Source organism: Zeus faber (genome assembly GCF_960531495.2).
Source record: "Zeus faber genome assembly, chromosome: 15".
Taxonomy (NCBI): Eukaryota; Metazoa; Chordata; class Actinopteri; order Zeiformes; family Zeidae; genus Zeus; species Zeus faber.
This window is the reverse complement of record NC_137194.1, coordinates 12,201,979-12,219,539: the sequence shown is the minus strand read 5'-3', so window position 1 is coordinate 12,219,539 and position 17,561 is coordinate 12,201,979. Positions and strand designations below refer to the sequence as shown.

At 41.3% G+C, this 17,561-nt stretch overlaps 1 protein-coding gene across 1 annotated transcript in view; it reads left to right on the top strand.

Annotated features, from left to right (window-relative positions):
- Nucleotides 1-17,561, top strand: part of lrp1ab (low density lipoprotein receptor-related protein 1Ab) — a gene marked incomplete at its 3' end in the record, with an annotated part of 105,613 nt that overhangs the window by 82,874 nt on the left and 5,178 nt on the right. Inside the window, exons 60-81 of the mRNA XM_080015183.1 lie at nucleotides 498-703; nucleotides 1,712-1,900; nucleotides 2,186-2,334; nucleotides 2,682-2,775; nucleotides 3,877-3,993; nucleotides 4,653-4,772; nucleotides 5,791-5,913; nucleotides 6,521-6,646; nucleotides 7,325-7,441; nucleotides 8,377-8,483; nucleotides 9,150-9,276; nucleotides 9,845-9,967; nucleotides 11,137-11,259; nucleotides 11,376-11,510; nucleotides 11,891-12,028; nucleotides 12,247-12,366; nucleotides 12,714-13,015; nucleotides 13,817-13,995; nucleotides 14,308-14,414; nucleotides 14,715-14,834; nucleotides 15,316-15,492; nucleotides 17,153-17,293. Coding sequence (XP_079871309.1) covers nucleotides 498-703; nucleotides 1,712-1,900; nucleotides 2,186-2,334; nucleotides 2,682-2,775; nucleotides 3,877-3,993; nucleotides 4,653-4,772; nucleotides 5,791-5,913; nucleotides 6,521-6,646; nucleotides 7,325-7,441; nucleotides 8,377-8,483; nucleotides 9,150-9,276; nucleotides 9,845-9,967; nucleotides 11,137-11,259; nucleotides 11,376-11,510; nucleotides 11,891-12,028; nucleotides 12,247-12,366; nucleotides 12,714-13,015; nucleotides 13,817-13,995; nucleotides 14,308-14,414; nucleotides 14,715-14,834; nucleotides 15,316-15,492; nucleotides 17,153-17,293 — 3,140 coding nt within the window. The remainder of the gene's footprint in view (nucleotides 1-497; nucleotides 704-1,711; nucleotides 1,901-2,185; nucleotides 2,335-2,681; nucleotides 2,776-3,876; nucleotides 3,994-4,652; nucleotides 4,773-5,790; nucleotides 5,914-6,520; nucleotides 6,647-7,324; nucleotides 7,442-8,376; nucleotides 8,484-9,149; nucleotides 9,277-9,844; nucleotides 9,968-11,136; nucleotides 11,260-11,375; nucleotides 11,511-11,890; nucleotides 12,029-12,246; nucleotides 12,367-12,713; nucleotides 13,016-13,816; nucleotides 13,996-14,307; nucleotides 14,415-14,714; nucleotides 14,835-15,315; nucleotides 15,493-17,152; nucleotides 17,294-17,561) is intronic.

Below are 17,561 nucleotides of genomic sequence, written 5' to 3'. Positions count from 1 at the left end.
TCTCCTGGCACAAAGTGTTGAGATTCTGTTCAATGTGTGTATGATAATTTTATATTAATATTCAATACACCAAACAAAATCATTCTGTCCACCTCATGTGTAAAAAAAATTATAATAATTTCAATTAACTAAAAAATAAAAAGTATTTCAACTGTTATTTATTACAGGGCTCTGTGGAAATCTATGGTCGATTACTTGTTATTCTAACACTAGATAATGGAGCCATCTTGGGGTGGTGCATAGAAACTACAATGGAAGACTTTAGGAGGTCTGTTTTTCTTAGCAGAAGCTCTTGAAAAAGGCATACTAGTTATACAATTTAAAATCAATACTACATCTCAATGTATTATTTTATTTTGTAAGTAGCCATGTATTAAGCAGGATGATGTATGAACAGCCCTGATCACCCTGTTGGGGGTTATTTTGCGATAATGACCGTCTGGCTGTACATTATCCCTCACTTTAACTCCTTGTTCCTGTCACTTCTGATGTTTCAGGTACCTGTACTGGTCGGACTGGGGGGACAACCCCCACATTGGGAGGATTGGGATGGACGGCACCAATCGCAGTGTGATCGTGGAGGACAAGATCACGTGGCCCAACGGCCTCACGCTGGACTTCATTAACGACCGCATCTACTGGGCCGACGCCCGCGAGGACTACATAGAGTTCTCCAGCCTGGACGGAACCAACAGGCACACAGGTAATGGGATAACAAGTAGACTCTTAGCACTTTAGTAGTGGTTCGTAGAATGTGTAATTGACACAAAAAAAACCACAACAATCACAAACAAACATGGCAGCTGTTGAGCAAAATGTAAAAAAAAAAAAATGTTATTGATCAAGATCAAGATCAAGATTTTTTATTTGTCACATACATATACATACTTCCATACATATATGCAGTGAAATGTAATGCAACGCACCCGGTGATAGCACACAATAAGTCCTAGGAAAAAGTACAAAAATAAAATAAAAATAAAAAGTAGAAAATTCCTTTCTAATAGACCGACTGACTGACTCCTAAAACGTAATACAGTAAGTGGAATACTTATAGAATAAGATAAAAAATATATAGAATAAAATACAATAAAAAATAAATTGAAATAAAATGGAATAGGTTGAAGGAATATGCCTATGTATATACAGATATACAAAGTATATCTGTATATACTGTATACATATATATACATATATAATATATATATATAACATATATATTGGAGTAAACAAATAGTAAGGAAGTAAGAAAGGAGTAAGAAAATAATAAAATAGACTGAATCGCTCTCGGAGGAGAGACAGGGGGTTTCTAGTCGCTGCTCCCTGTGTATTTTCTGAGTCAAGTTAAAAGTTCAAAGGTCGCGCTCTGCTGTCCTGACTAACATGTTCTCGCACGATAAAACATAGACGATGAACGCATATTTACCTCCGAACAACACCGGTGACATTTCAATCCTGGGTCTGTGTCTATTTCTATCCATTTACCGTGCTGTCCAGTCGCTTACCGTGTTTTATAGCTCAATAAAGACGGCGGGTCTCCGTGGTAGCGTGTCCCGGTCCTATAAACCAGAAAAGCAAACACACTGCGAGGAATGAAGTGACAAGTACATCGGGGCGGAAAAACAGCCCGTTGCATAACAATCAAATGTCGCAGCAGCGGTGTCCGAACCTCGTCCAAAATTTCTGACTGTCCAAAAATCCTCTTCCCCAGTGCTGAGCCAGGACATCCCCCACATATTCGCCATGACCCTGTTTGAGGAGTTCATCTACTGGACGGACTGGGAGACCAAGTCCATCAACAGGGCCCACAAGACGCTGGGGACCAACAAGTCCACCCTGATCAGCACCCTACACCGCCCCATGGACGTGCACATCTACCACCCCTACCGCCAGCCCCCGGGTCAGCAACACATCTCATTGTATATATTTTATACTTATTGAAAGAACAGGCTTTTATTCACATGTATTGACATTGAGTGACGGAAATGCAGCTCAAAAAAATCCGATAGGTCAATATGACGTTTCAGATTTCTATAGGTTCCTTCTAAGGTTGAAAATATAAACTGGACAATATATGAAAATGAAATAAAGCACATTTGCTCATTTACTGTTAAAAAAGAAAACATTTCCGATGCTTTAAACACATTTTTCCTAAATTGAGCCTTTCCGCCCTCCTCCCCTCCAGTGCTGAACCACCCCTGCCAGACCAACAATGGCGGCTGCAGCAACCTGTGTCTCCTCTCGCCCGGAGGAGGCTACAAGTGTGCCTGTCCCACCAACTTCTACCTGGCCAATGACCAGCGCACCTGCATGTCCAACTGCACCGCCAGCCAGGTGAGGACCTGAAGGAGGGCTGAAAGGTGGACCAGAAGACCTGCCGAAATATACCTAATTTTATGATGATACTATCGTCTCAAAGTGACTCTATGGATTGAAGGAGTGAGGGATTTCGTCAGATTTAAATCGTCCCCTTTCCTCGGTCCCTTAATGTCTTGATGAAGTGAATGTTTTCAATTTAAAACAGTCACTATTTCCTCGGCCCCTTAACGTCTCGTTTGGTTAAGTGATTGCGTTGGATTTAAAACTCACTTTTTCCTCAGACCCTTAACATCTTGTCTGATATATATTGCTATAGTTGCTCTCCTTTTTTTTTTTTTTGATTCCTCTCTTTCTTCCATCAGTTTGTTTGTAAGAATGACAAGTGCATCCCCTTCTGGTGGAAGTGCGACACCGAGGACGACTGCGGCGACCGCTCCGACGAGCCATCCGACTGCCGTGAGTGTTTAACTAAATATTTCCTATCTATCTATCTATCTATCCATCCATCCATCCATCTATAGCTGCTTTCAGCACCCAATCCCCACCCGCCCAGCCCGGCCATTGCCCGGAGGAGCTGTATGTGCGAACGCAAATGTCCGAATCAGTTGGAGCGGACATACACCGTGTGTGGCAGACCAAGGGGTGTGGTCAAGCCGCGGCCGCAGACAGCAGCGTGGCTCCCTTTCCCACGGCCGCCGAGCTGCCTCAAGTCGGTTGGTTCGATTCGGGGCAGGGAGCTTTCTTTATATTTGTCTGTCTTGCAGAGGGGACAGGCGTTCCTCCTGCGCCCGAAGTCATTATTCTTTATTATTTATGCTTTTGGCCTTCGAGCCGTTTCGTTCAACGTTATAATAAAAACTCTCGCCATGTTCGTAAACCACGGCCGGAAAAACCCCTACCTGTGGACAGAGACTCCCCCACCGTGCTTTACCCAGCCAGCACCCTCGTACAAAGTCTGCGTAATGTCCGATTGAGCGATATGTGTGAACAGAGCAGGCGTGTCGCGTCCACTCAACACGTCCCACGGCCGAGGGTGCGGAGGGGTCATTTGCCGCCATAACATACCAGGACAAAGAAGAAGAAGAAAATAATATACGTTTATATTGCTGATACGTCTAAATGCAAAAACAGTCACAACTGATAAGACGGTAGCCCCGTCCGCCGTCTTGGGTGTGCTGTAAACTTGTGTTGTGTCACGTCCTGCCTCCTGCACGCGCTACCCGGGCTCCGTCTAAACCAAACTGAGTATTTCCAGTTGGTGTGAGACGCGTCTGACACAGACAACATCCGGTCGTGTGCTACATGTCTGAAATGGCAACTCCAGGGTAACGTCCAGACCTGATTATCCAGACATTGTCCGAGGTTCATGTGTGAAAGCGGCTTATGATGTCTGGCGCACGGGAAAACTTTTTATGTCAGAGAATTTAAATGACAAAGAGAGATATTTATGAATGGATGGAAAATGTGTGTGTGTGAGTTTAATAGACATATAACTTTATATACATATATAACTTATAATTATATTAACTATAACTATTTTATAACCTTTTTTTCTAGCGGAGTTTAAATGTCGTCCTGGTCAGTTCCAGTGCGGAACTGGAATCTGCACCAACCCTGCGTACATCTGTGACGGAGACAACGACTGCCAGGACAACTCAGACGAGGCCAACTGCGGTACGTTATTATTATTAATTTTTATTTGTGTACAAAAAATGAAATACATTTTCTAGTGTCCGCGCCTTGCATTTTTTGTGTGTTTTTGTGGTGATGGTTTTGTATTGCGTTTGAGTTTTGGGGTGTTCCTGGCTAAAAATATTATTAGTATTCCATTTTTCATAGTTATGACTGTTAACATTGTGATTACATTTGATGATAGCTGGTTTCCTGAAACAAATTAGGTTTGAGTACATTGATTTCCATGTCACGTCATTTTGAGCTCGTAATTGAATGCTGGGCTTCACTTCAAAACAGGCCATTCATATTGAGTGACTGTTAATTATTATATACACTCATTGGAATGTTGTGATACTGATTGGTCAATAGCGTTACCCAGCAGTCAGCTATTTCTGAATAGTCACTGTTGCCACGGGCAACCACTTCTCCGCCTGGTTTCGCGTCACTCAGCGTCGGCTACTTTGCTGTGGAAAAGTTTTTCTGAGCTTAAATTAAGCATAGTAGTTATAAAATCATTTCAAATCAATTCCGTCTCACTGTATTATTTTATGCAGTAAGTGGCTGTATAATAAGCGGATAATGTGCCACCAGATGGCCATTATCTCAAAATAACCCCCTCTGGAGTTTAATATTAATACATTCTATATCCGTATCTGCAGACATCCACGTGTGTCTTCCCAGTCAGTTTAAATGCTCACACCCCAGTCGCTGCATCCCTGGAATCTTCCGCTGCAATGGCCAAGACAACTGTGGAGAGGGGGAGGACGAGAAGGACTGCCGTGAGGATGCTCCCTTTCTGTTCCTCTCCTTTCTCACTGTCACTCTCCCTGTTTTGGATTTTTATTTCTTTTATCTTCCTGTGCATTAATAAGCCTGTTCAGGTCAGATTTAATGTGTAAATGAGGTTGTGTCGGAGTAAGAGATAGTGACCCGAAACCTAGTACAGTGGTACCTCGCCTTACGACTGTAATTCGTTATATAAGGACGGTCGTATGTTAAAAGAGTCGTATGCCGAAGCAATTTTTCCCATATAAATTATGAAATCATGAAGGGTGAAAATAAACAAAATACACAGCGCAAACACAGTAAATATGGAAAATATATCGATAAGCCACGAACTACGTGCACACACGATGTTGGTCGCCCGCTGACTGACTGCTGACTGACTGCTGACTGACTGCTGACTGACTGCTGACTGGCCGCCGATGCACCAACTGCAAATTTCCTCGGTCGTATCTTGGAGCGGTCGGTCGCAAGTCGATACAAAATTTCGGGACTATCGCTACTCGTGTCTTGGATAAGTCGTAAGTAGATGCAGATGTAAGTCGAGATACCACTGTATATGATATATGAAATTACAGCATTATTTTTTATCTATTTTAAAAGCAATGTCGAAACTGCAGCTCTTTTATTATTTTTATCCTTTCCTTTTTTGCCCCCTATTAAATGAAACTTAACAAATAGGATATATTATATTTTATATGCATTAGTTATTATTTATGTTATTGATTTATTCTTAATGAAATAAATAATAAATACTATTCATAACTATGGGTTAGTGGTTGAATATAGATAAATATATAAATATTAAATAAAAACATTTCAGAGCTGTTTTTGGCCTTTGAGGAATAATTAGTAAACACAGATAGGTACATCGCAAGTTACCATAACATGTTGACAGAGTACATACGTTATTTTATTTCACCTTACTTCTTATCTCTTTCTTGACCTTCTTGCACTGTTTTCTTTGCTTGCTTTAACACCATCTCACCTCACCTCACCTCATCTCACCCCCAGCCGAGGTGACGTGCGCCCCCACCCAGTTCCAGTGCTCCATCACCAAGCGCTGCATCCCTCGGGTCTGGGTCTGCGACCGCGACAACGACTGCGTGGACGGATCCGACGAACCTGCCAACTGCAGTACGACCCATATTCTTTATTTATTCATTTATTTATTATTCAGTGTGGTTTATCCAGATACACCATTTCGCTGATGACTCATTGTTTTATGTTAAACTACAACCCCCTGCATCCGCTGCTTCTCTAAACATATCTATGATTTAAACTTTGACTTTTAATTCCACTTTACTTCTGTTTTTTTTTTTTTTTTTTTTTTTCTTTCTTTCACGTGACAAACCGCAAAGGGCAATTGCCTTTGTACAAGGAAAAAACGATGTTGCTCTTTATTTTAAAACTTTTTTTTACTCTAGGGCTTGGGAGTTGTGATTGTTTTTATTACTCATTGATACTTTCTAGGTTTATATATGTTTTTTATCGTAATCTTTTTGTTTTTTTATATATTGCCAATTTATTTGTAAATTTTTTAAATATATTGCATAATGACATTTATTTCCGATTATTATTCATAATGCTTGATGATTATCTGTCTGAATCGTTTCTCAAATATTTCTTGTATGTAAATATTTTACATAAAAATATCGACAAATAATCCATACTGAGGTATCCATATCTGTATTTAGTCAGCATCTTCCTCTAACCCCCCCCCCCGTGCCGTCTCACCCTGCAGCCCAGATGACGTGCGGCGTGGACGAGTTCCGCTGTAAGGACTCAGGTCGCTGCATCCCTGCACGCTGGAAGTGCGACGGCGAAGACGACTGCGGCGACTCGTCCGACGAGCCCAAGGAGGAGTGTGGTGAGCATCCTTTCTTTCTTTTTCTAACGCAGGAAGAAAGACGGGATGGCTGAGTGGAGGAAAGGGTTCTTTCTTTCGCGTTGCTCGGTCAAAATGGACGGCTTAAATTTTTTTTTTACGGCTTCAATTTTGGATTAATTTCTTTATTTACTTTTAAAGGCTTGTTTTTATTTTTAATTTTGCGTTTTTTTTTCTGTGTTGCGTTTTCCGTTCAAAATATAATTCGGATCATCGTTTTGAAATATTTGAAAGGACTTGAATTGATTTATTTATAAAAAAAAAAAACATTTAAAGGCTTATTTTTTATTTTATTTTTTTCTGTGATCATCTTTTACATTAATTGTGAGTTGTGTTTTATAAATGGCTATATATATATATATATATATATATATATATATATATATATATATATATATATATATATATATATATATATATATATATAATAGTGATAATAAATTATGATATGATAACCTGCAATAGATAACATTATAATAGATGGATAATAAGAAATAACAAATATATACATTAAAATTAACCCCAAAAAAATCTAATCAACCCAGAAATCTAATATAATACATAAATATAATCAGATAATTATAATGTTAACGTATTTATTTTTGCCTATTAAAGCATTATTTTAATCGCCAACAATAATTATTTTTTTTCTTTTACCAGCGGAGCGGACATGCGAGCCGTACCAGTTCCGGTGTAAGAACAACCGCTGCGTGCCGGGACGCTGGCAGTGTGACTACGACAACGACTGCGGGGACAACTCTGACGAGGACAAGTGCGGTAAGAGGAAGTGGACGTGGTATAAGGGGGGACCACGGTAATCCACTCCCTAGATCAGTTTCAGTGATATTTATGGCCCTTCGACGGGTTTTTTTCAACCACTAAATCAACACTCGCCCTGAAACCCGTCCGCTGTGGGTACTAACTTACTTCTCAGTACTCATTTTGCGACCCGGCCATATTGAATTGAATTACTGCATCTTTTTAACCAACAAACATTTCCATTCACTGTCATTTCTGCTGCATCTCAACTCATCTGACGTCTGTTTTCATTCCATACTGTCCGTTTTGGCATGAGCCAGAGGTAGGTCTCTCCATCTTCACTCGTGTAAACCTCCCCCCTGCATTCTGTGTGTCAGTGGTTCTCAACGTGGGGCCCCGGGACCCCGCCAGGCTCCAGGGTGTCCCCGGCAAAATGATAAATAGCTCAACTTTAACCGTTCGAGAATGTACAATAATGAGGGTTTTGATCACAGTTGGACTGTTATCTCCCTAAGTACAGTATAGACTGAAACGGAAGTTTGGACTATCTCTATCTATCATATCTCATCGTATCATTTTTTAACAATAACAAAATCTTGAGAAGGTTGAGAATCACTGCTCCATGACGCCCTAAACCCTTCTGTTGTGACTCCTCTTGTCTCCATCTAAATGAATGACCTAAAATCCCAACACCAATCCCATACCCCCCCCCTCCCCTTTTTATTTTTTTTTGTTTTTATAATTATTCCCAAAACTCCAGGATCCAACTTGACCCTGGATACTTCGGTTTGCAGATGATGCACTATTGCTGTTAAACCCTTTTCACCTCTCATTTCACCCTTTTTCTTTTCTTTCATTCCTCCCCTCCCTTTGCCTGTTTGTTCCAGCCCTTGTGACTCAAGCCTCTCATGCATCTTTACGTCACATTTTCACACGTTTTCCTTGTTTTTCAGTGCCTCGACAGTGCTCTGAGAGCGAGTTCGCCTGCACCAACGGCCGCTGCATCGCCGGACGCTGGAAATGCGACGGAGACCACGACTGTGCTGACGGCTCTGATGAGGTCCTGCCCCAACACAAACTTAATAGAAAATATACTGCAGTTGTCTGCATTTTGGACTGTATTAATTCAGGTTGTCAAATGATTAAGATAATTAATTGAGATTAATCTTGACGTTAAAAATAAATAAATAAATAAATTAGTAAATAACTACATGATTTACTCTGATTTGACCCTAAGCGAAGATTCTTCTATTTAAAGTCATAGCCATAATCAAATCATACTATGAATTGATTATAGGGAAGAGAAACACAAAATAGTCTTTATCATAGTGTATTTCATTTTTTCTTTTTTGCACTGAGTCATTTGCTAAGACAAATGAGCCTGTTACAAAACATCAATTTATACAATTAATAAATAATAATAGTTTAGCTGTGGCCCCATGCAATTCCCAGGGGGACCCCTAGGGGGCCGTGGACCCCCTCTAACATAAAACAAAGTCTGTAACATTAAACCTTTCATATGTAAATTTATTTAATATAAGATATTATATTTTAGCATTTCTAATTTGATTGTTGGTTATGAATATTGTAGTCAAAGAGTTGTTGCACTTTGAAAACTGCTATTCATACACTCATTTTGACAGCCCTGGTAATAATAATAATAATAATAATAATGATTATAATAATTATTTAATTATTGCGTTTTTTCGGTTTTTTTATTCCTCAGCACGGCTGTGATCTGAAGTGCGATAATGACCAGTTCCAGTGTAAGAACGGGCACTGCATCCCGTTCCGCTGGCGCTGCGACGCTGACGCAGACTGCATGGACGGCAGCGACGAAGAGAAGTGTGGCAGTGCCGGTAATTGACATCGATATTCATCCGCTTATTATTTTGTTGGTTGAAACAGAAAATCTTACGAAATAGTTGAATTTTCACTCAACTGAAACGAGAGAGAATGTCTGAAGGATCAGTCACAGAATTTAGAGTTAATACTAAATAAGAAATATAAATAACTATCTGTACCAGATTAATAAATATATGTGCAAATGCAATAATGTACATCAAAGATTATTACTATGTTTTCACTAAATTATTACAGTGCAACTGAGGGTAAAGATAAGGGAGAGACTGATTTAAAAATTGGGGGTGACAACATTTTAAACTTTTATCAAGCCCTCAAACCCATTTGTAAAAATATTTTTTACATTATTGTGCCATTTTCCCCTGAGTTGGTTCTGGTTTAAGCAGAAATACGGCCCTCTAGTGGACATGTGGGGTCCTTCATGTACTGATTGCCTTCCTATGACGTCCATGTGCAAAGAATTGTGTTTCAGCCTTGCAAATGTGTGTTATTAAATGTGTGTTATAATACACACTCGTCCATGTACTAACCAGTACACTTCTCTGTGTTTTCGCCCAGCGGGGAGACACTGCCCCCTGGATGAGTTCCAGTGTAACAACACCCTGTGCAAGCCTCTGGCCTGGAAGTGTGATGGCGAGGACGATTGCGGGGACAATTCGGACGAGAACCCGGACGAGTGCCGTGAGTACCACAAAGCGTCCTATTTTAATATGATTATTTATATGTATTTTATTGTTTTTAAAGAAAGGAGTGCGGGTATACACCATGTGTCAACAAATACCCCTTTCCCACTGCGCCAAAAACCCAGTAACACCTGCTAATGTCCGACATTAGTGGGAAAGGTAATACCAGGGTTTAAGTCCGGGTCAAATAAACCTGCAATAGATAGATAGGTTTTTATCGGCTCTGATGTAAACAGGACACCCAGGCTTGACCCGCTAATTTTGGCCCCTTTACCGGCGCAATGCGACGTGCGTTGCAGTTCCAGACTTTGGGCGTGTTAATACACAGGAATGTCCTGGGACCATTCCATCATTTCATATCTCATTTTGAATCCAAAATCAGAAGTGAATGACTTTTTTCCCGCATGAGGTACCATGAAATGGTTTGAGTGTTGGGAACGGCTCCGTGGGGGACCACAGTGGAGAGAAAATCCAGCAGTGCCCCAAGGGAACCGAGTCTCGCTGGGCGATGAGACTTTTTTTTGCCAACTTTTACAGTTTTATGTCATTGTTTGTTTAAATTGCTGTCTCCTCTACTGTTTTTTCCCCCCAATCACACTGGAAACATGAAACGGCCCTTTTGCGGCGTGTTCGAACGTGACACACCAGAGGAAAAGAAAAAAAAAGCATTTCCCCTGGCAATGGGAAAGGCGTCAATTGCCTATTTTTAGCTGTTTTACCCGTGTTTAAAAAACCCAGGTATACCCGCTAATTTTGGTGTGAAACGGTAATAGGAACAATGGCAGATTCACTCTAAACAAATGCAGTTGGCCACTAGTGTGCACTGGCTTTTCCTGTTTTACAAGCCCTCCCACAGAAAAATACAAAAAATGAATAATAAATGAATAATAATAAAATTAATACAATAAATATATACAACATAGGAAATACTTGTTTTCCAGCAGAAATGTATTATTTTTAGCCAGATATTAGATAGATATATATATATATGTGTGTGTGTGTGTGTGTGTGTGTGCTCTGCATGTATTTTTTGTTTTGCTGGGAAAATATGCAAAATAGATAAAAAAATGAAAAAAAAACTTTTTCTTTTTTTTTTTGTTAAATAACAAAAAGTTAAAACGTCAACAACAAACCATCCTAGCTAACTTTTTTTGGTGTTTTCCTCAGGGAAGTTCCAGTGCCCGCCCACCAGGGCCTTCCGCTGCCAGAACGACCGCGTCTGTCTCCAGGTTTCCAAAAGATGCGACGGCGTCAACAACTGCGGAGACGAAACGGACGAACTCAACTGCCGTGAGTTTTTCGGGGATGCTGAAAGGCCTTATTTACGTTTTGGGATAGTAAGAACACGGGGGTTTTATTTATTTTTTATTGTTTTCATGTGTTGATGGTGTATGTCTGCTCAGCAGCACCCCATGCTGCCCCCTCCTGTGAGAAGGATGAGTTCCTGTGCTCCAGTGGACGGTGCATCAGTTCCACGCTGCGATGCAACTTCTTCAACGACTGCGAGGACCACGGCTCCGACGAGGCCAACTGCAAGACAGGTGCTTGGGCCTGGAGTGGATTGGTTTTATTTTCTTAGAAGTATTATTTTTACTAGATGTATTTATTCTGTTAACAGGAAGAATCAAATACAATAACACATTTTTACAATCTACTCCCACCTCCCATCCCCAGTCCATACAACACAAGGCATTAAGAAAAAATACATAAAAAAAAAAAAAAGTTGTTTTAAATAATAAGAATAAATAAATAAAAAATAATTTAAAAAAGTGAAATGTTTGTTTAACCCCATTAATTAATAAAAATGTTAATATATTTTTTTATTCTGTAAACAGGAGGAATTATTAAAACAGTGAAATTGTAAACACAAAACTCTTATTTTAACCTTTTTATTTCAATGACCCCCCCCCCCCACATCCAGACACCAAGCTGAACGACTGCCGCAGCAACAGGACGCAGTGCGGCGACGGGGACGAGGCGCACTGCGTCATCAACGCCACCGACTCCTTCTGCGCCTGCAAACCAGGGTTCCACAAGACCGGCCATCGCACCTGCAGAGGTACATTACCCACAATGCAAGGACTGATTGTTCACTTGGTGCCTAATACAGCCCACCCTTTGACTGGTGCCATTGGAATGAGAGTTATTAGAGTTATTCACTTCACCTGTCAGTGGTGCTAATGTTGTGGCTGATCGGTGTGTGTGTGTATGTATGTGCACACACACATATATATATATATATATTTATTTATTTATTTCTAACCTTGTGTTCTGCAGATAAGAACGAGTGCCAGCAATTTGGAGTGTGTTCCCACATCTGCAACAACACCAAGGGATCCTACAAGTGCAGCTGCCACAAGTACTTCACCAGGATCAACGACACCTGCAAAGCTGACAGTAAGAATATATAAATATGACTACATATTTATATATATATATATACACACACACAGTATATAGATATAAATATATAGATGGTCCTTGACCAGGATCAATAACATCTGCAAGGCTGACAGTAAGAATATATAAATATAACTACATATTCACAAATATAGATATACAAATATAACTGCAAATAAAACTACATGTTCATAGATATTGATTGATTTATATTATATATAGAGATATAGGCAGGTGTGCGTGCGTGCGTGCGTGCGTGCGTGTGTGTGGCAGTTGTCCTTGTAGTGACTCCTGGTAGTAACTGCTTCCTCTCTGTCTCTCTCCGTCCTTCTCCTCCTCGTCAGACTTGAACAGCAGCCGTCAGATCCTCTTCATCGCCGACGACAACGAGCTGCGCAGCCTGGAGCCCGGGGGCCCCGGGGGTCCGGGCGGCTGGCGCTACGAGCAGACCTTCCAGGGCAACGCCGGGGTCCGCATCGACGCCACCGACCTCGACGTCAAGACCAACCGCATCTTCTGGACCAACTGGCACACTGGACGCATCTCCTCCTACGAGCTGCCGGGGCCTTCATCAGCGGCATCCAATTCAAACTCCAACTCCCACCGCAGCCGGCGGCAGGGGGAGGGCGTGGTCGACCACCTTCTGGTGAGATGATGCGGATATCATCATACCAACATGACGTGACATTCACCCAAAGTTCTTCCTTCCAGGGGCACAAAACACAGGTTTCACGCAGTATGCAATGAGAAAGCCCCCGTCTCACCTCCCTATTAAGCACTAAAATCATCACAAGCGTTCTTATTATGCTCTGTTAATACCGTGCGATGCAAGACTCGCAAACGATTTCGTTCCTGAATGAACAAGTCTTTGAAATGACTCTGGAGCTGGGAGTCGCTGCGGCAAAAGAGCGGGGCGAGCGAGTGAATTACAAACTCTAAATATTGACGTCTGCTATTTTAAAATTCAAGGCGTTTGGCACAATCCGTGTAGAATGTGACTGATTTACACTTTCACATTGTCACGCCCAAATCACTCATTTGATTAGGTCAGAATTCACGGGTTCTTGGGACAATTCGGTTGAGCTGGACGGACTCTTCTGACTCGCGTTCATGGTTCAGGAAGTCCTCCCTCGCTCAGCGTGCGTGAGTCGAGAAACCAAACGACTTTTTAATGAGCGACTCGTCAAGAAACGAAGCTCCCCAAAAAAAAAAAAAGGCAAACCTTTCATCGCTATCAACAATTCTCCCTTTCAGCCTGAAACTTGTTGCTATTCCGGATGGAACTGATGCATTTGATTGATTACCGCAGCCTGGCAATTTTGATCTTGCAACACAAGAGCTAGTTTCCATTATTTATGTGCTTAAAGTGGAATTCTAGCGTGCCGGGCCAAAGTGACACTGATCTAGTTTATCATTCCAATAGAATATTCATCGCCTTTCTCCTCAGATCCCGGGGCTGAAGATGCCTCGTGGCATCGCGGTGGACTGGGTGGCGAGGAACCTGTACTGGACCGACTCGGGCCGGGACGTCATCGAGGTGGCTCAGATGTCGGGTCAATACCGCAAGACGCTCATCTCCGGCATGATCGACGAGCCCTACGCCATCGTGGTGGACCCCCAGAGAGGGTGAGGAACAGGGGCCACGCCCTAGGACCCCAGACACCCTCTGGTGGCCATACTGTATAAGCGTTTCTACCGACAAGACCGCTTCCAGATGGGGTGTTCTAAGTTGCGACCGATGCTATTTTCTGACGAGTTCAATAGTTTCCACCAAGAAAAACAGTTTTTGCAAAGTTCGTTTTTTACAACAGCGTAGCAAACTATTAGCAATGTGGAATCCATCCTAACCTATTTACTGTTGATATTGTCAAATTGTACGTATCCTCGTTGCCTGTGACAACGGTCATTATTAACAAGATCATCTGGCTGTTCTTCCAGGACCATGTACTGGGCGGACTGGGGGAACCACCCCAAGATCGAGACGGCGGCCATGGACGGCACCCTGAGGCAGACCCTGGTCCACGAGAACATCCAGTGGCCCACTGGTCGGTACCGGGTGTCGGCCATTCAAATGCCATGTTTAGGACTGGAGATGTGTTTGTTTTTTTTTTCTTTTTGCTCTGTCCCTAAGAAACAAGCTGAAACAAACCTTGCTAAAGTATGTGAAGTGTATTACCATCGGCAGCTAGAGGGCTGGAAACTTTTATCTTACATCAATCATATTATTATATGATTGATGTAATTATATTATTCTAATGTTTTTTCTATTATTATTTATTTTATTCCGCTCATCACGGCAGTTGAATTTGACGTCTCTCTCTTTCTCTCCCTCTCCCTCCCTCCAGGCTTGGCAGTGGACTACTTCAATGAGCGTCTGTACTGGGCGGACGCTAAGATGTCGTCCATCGGCAGCGTGCGTCTGGACGGATCCGACCCCGTGATCGCTGTGTCCGCTCAGAAAAACAGTTGAGTCGTCGGCTGGATAAATTGAAAGATGGCTGGAAACATAGATGGATAGCTCACATCAACAATAGATAATAATAATAACGTAATAAAAATATAAGAGAATTGGTTTTATACAATAAACTAAAAAATATATACAAAATTGAACATTTTGCTAATAAGCATCAACAAAAAAATATCCTGCAATAAAAAAAGAACATTGGCGATATAAATAAATCAAAAAATTGGCACTAAACAAAAAAATAGCTTTATAAGAAGAACAATCCTGAAACTTCAAATAAACCATAAAAATTAAGAAATATTTGCCAATAAACTGACACTAAATACACAAACTTCAGCATCAATAGTTGACAAAAATCTTCCATTTTTATTTCTTTTAATATCTAACTGGATTTTTTATTTTTTTTTAATCTTCACAGAAATCCACATTCCACCAAACGTTAATATGTAAAATGTATTTGAATTCTCATTTTCTTCTTCCAGAGCTGCTCCACCCGTTCAGCATCGACGTGTTCGAGGACTACATCTACGGCGTCACCTACATGAACAACGTGGTGTTCAGGGTCAACAAGTTTGGGAAAGGAGCCGTGGAGAACCTGACCACAGGCATAAACCACGCCACCGACATCGTGCTCTACCACCGCTACAAGCAGCCAGAGAGTATGAGTATTATTATGGTTACAGCCCACAGCTGGAACCCTGTTGTAATTGTACGGCATTTTGTTATTGTACGAGGAAAAACTTCTGCATAACACACGAACACGGTTGATGTCTTGTTTGAACCGCGCTGTCGCAAAGACCTTGTGGTCGGAGTTTCATCCACGTCGATCCCCCTACGGAGCAGATATTAGCGAGAAAACCGACCAAAGGTTTCGCGTTTTTTAAGACGGTCTCAGTACGCCAGTTCGAAAAAATGTCAAACCCGGCTAAACCTATCTGAAACACCGAACAATACTTCGGCGTGAGCTCGGAACACTGTTAAGGTGTCGTTTAAACCGCTATGTAACAAGGATCTCGTGGTTTACATTTCATTCAAATCGATCCACATACGGCGCAGATATTGGTGAAAAACCGAACAAATTTGACCCAAAATATTAAGTATTTCTAGTTATATGACACGTCACATGTCTCATTCTAAAATGAACGAGATTAGATTTACAGTAAGATGCTTAATGACGTCATCATATTATTTACTATAAATGTACAGTTTCCGATTGAGAAACTGTACATTTCGTGTCTATAGGGCGGTGTGGAATTGGTCTCTGTGTAGTTTTCAGAAATGATCAAACCATCGATTTGCATGTATATTTATATAGCTTGTTACCTGGTAGATGTCAGTAGATCTGCTGGTTTGATATTTTAAATCCGTGGTCCACTTTACTTCGTCGAATTAATGAAAAAAAGAATAAAAAATAATCCTTAAAATGTCGACTGAGCGTCCTTCGAAAACATCGATGTGCGACCAGGGTGGCGACGGAAAAATAGAAGCCGTGCAATGGTAATTACCCACAGAAATATCAGTGAAAATTGAAGACAATGTTAAAGCCATTGTCCAAAAATCCAGTTGTCAAGGTCAGCCACAATATTAAAAATAAATAAATAAATAAACACACACAGTACAATACCACGACGTCTCAGCGTCAAGCATCTCATCACGCATCACATATACTATATACAGTATATATACTATATATAATATATGTACACTGTATACATCTAATCTCATCACCGTTCTCAGTCTCAGTCTCGTGCCTGCAGTCTGTCAGGGTCCTCGCTTATCGACCAATTTGCTTAACGACCTGGTCCTAGGAACGGAACTCGGTCGTTAAGTGAGGAGTACCTGTAATTAACTGTTGTTGTTTTTGGGGAGGTTTAGGTGTTGCAATGGTTGACCCAGAGGACACAAGAAAATATTTTCCATAAAAAAATATCTGTATCTATGGAAATTTGATACAGATTTAAGAGGGTGTTCTCTTTTGTTTAGTTTTTTTTTTTTTTTTTTTTTTTAAGTTTGTTTTAAGGAAAGAAAGGAAACTGTTAACTATAATAATAATCATCATCGTCATTTAGTTTCATAACCTGCCCCTGTTCCTACCTAAAACTTAACTTTATATTTTCCTGCAATAATTGAACGAGAGAGAGAGGATTTGTCCAAAAATCACTCTTAAATTTTTGGTTGAAATGTGATGTATTAAATGTAAAGTACCAACTGTATTATTAGTATTAAATTCTCTGTGGTTTATTTTCTAATTGTCATCTCTCTCTCTCTCTCTCTCTCTCTCTCTCTCTCTCTCTCTCTCTCTCTCTCTCTCTCCGTCAGTGACCAACCCATGTGACAGGAAGAAGTGTGAGTGGCTGTGCCTGCTCAGCCCCAGTGGTCCAGTCTGCACCTGCCCTGACAACTATGTGGCCGACAACGGGACGTGCGCGGAGAGAGCGCCCCCCACCCAGTCACCCTTCTGTGAGTGTGTGTGTGTGTGTGTGTTTTTGTGTGTGTGTTTTTGTGTGTGTGTGTGTGTGTGTGTGTGTGTGTGTGTGCGTGTGCGTGTGCGTGCGTGCGTGCGTGCGTGCGTGCGTGCGTGCGTGCGTGCCCTTGCGCTCCCGCATATTGAGCATGTTGAAACCAATCGCTCAGTGCTTTGAACTGCACTTCGGCGTATGAAACCTCCAACTGAAAGGAAGTCAATGCTCAAGGGTCTCAGCATCTAAAGTTCACGCCTTCTAATGGG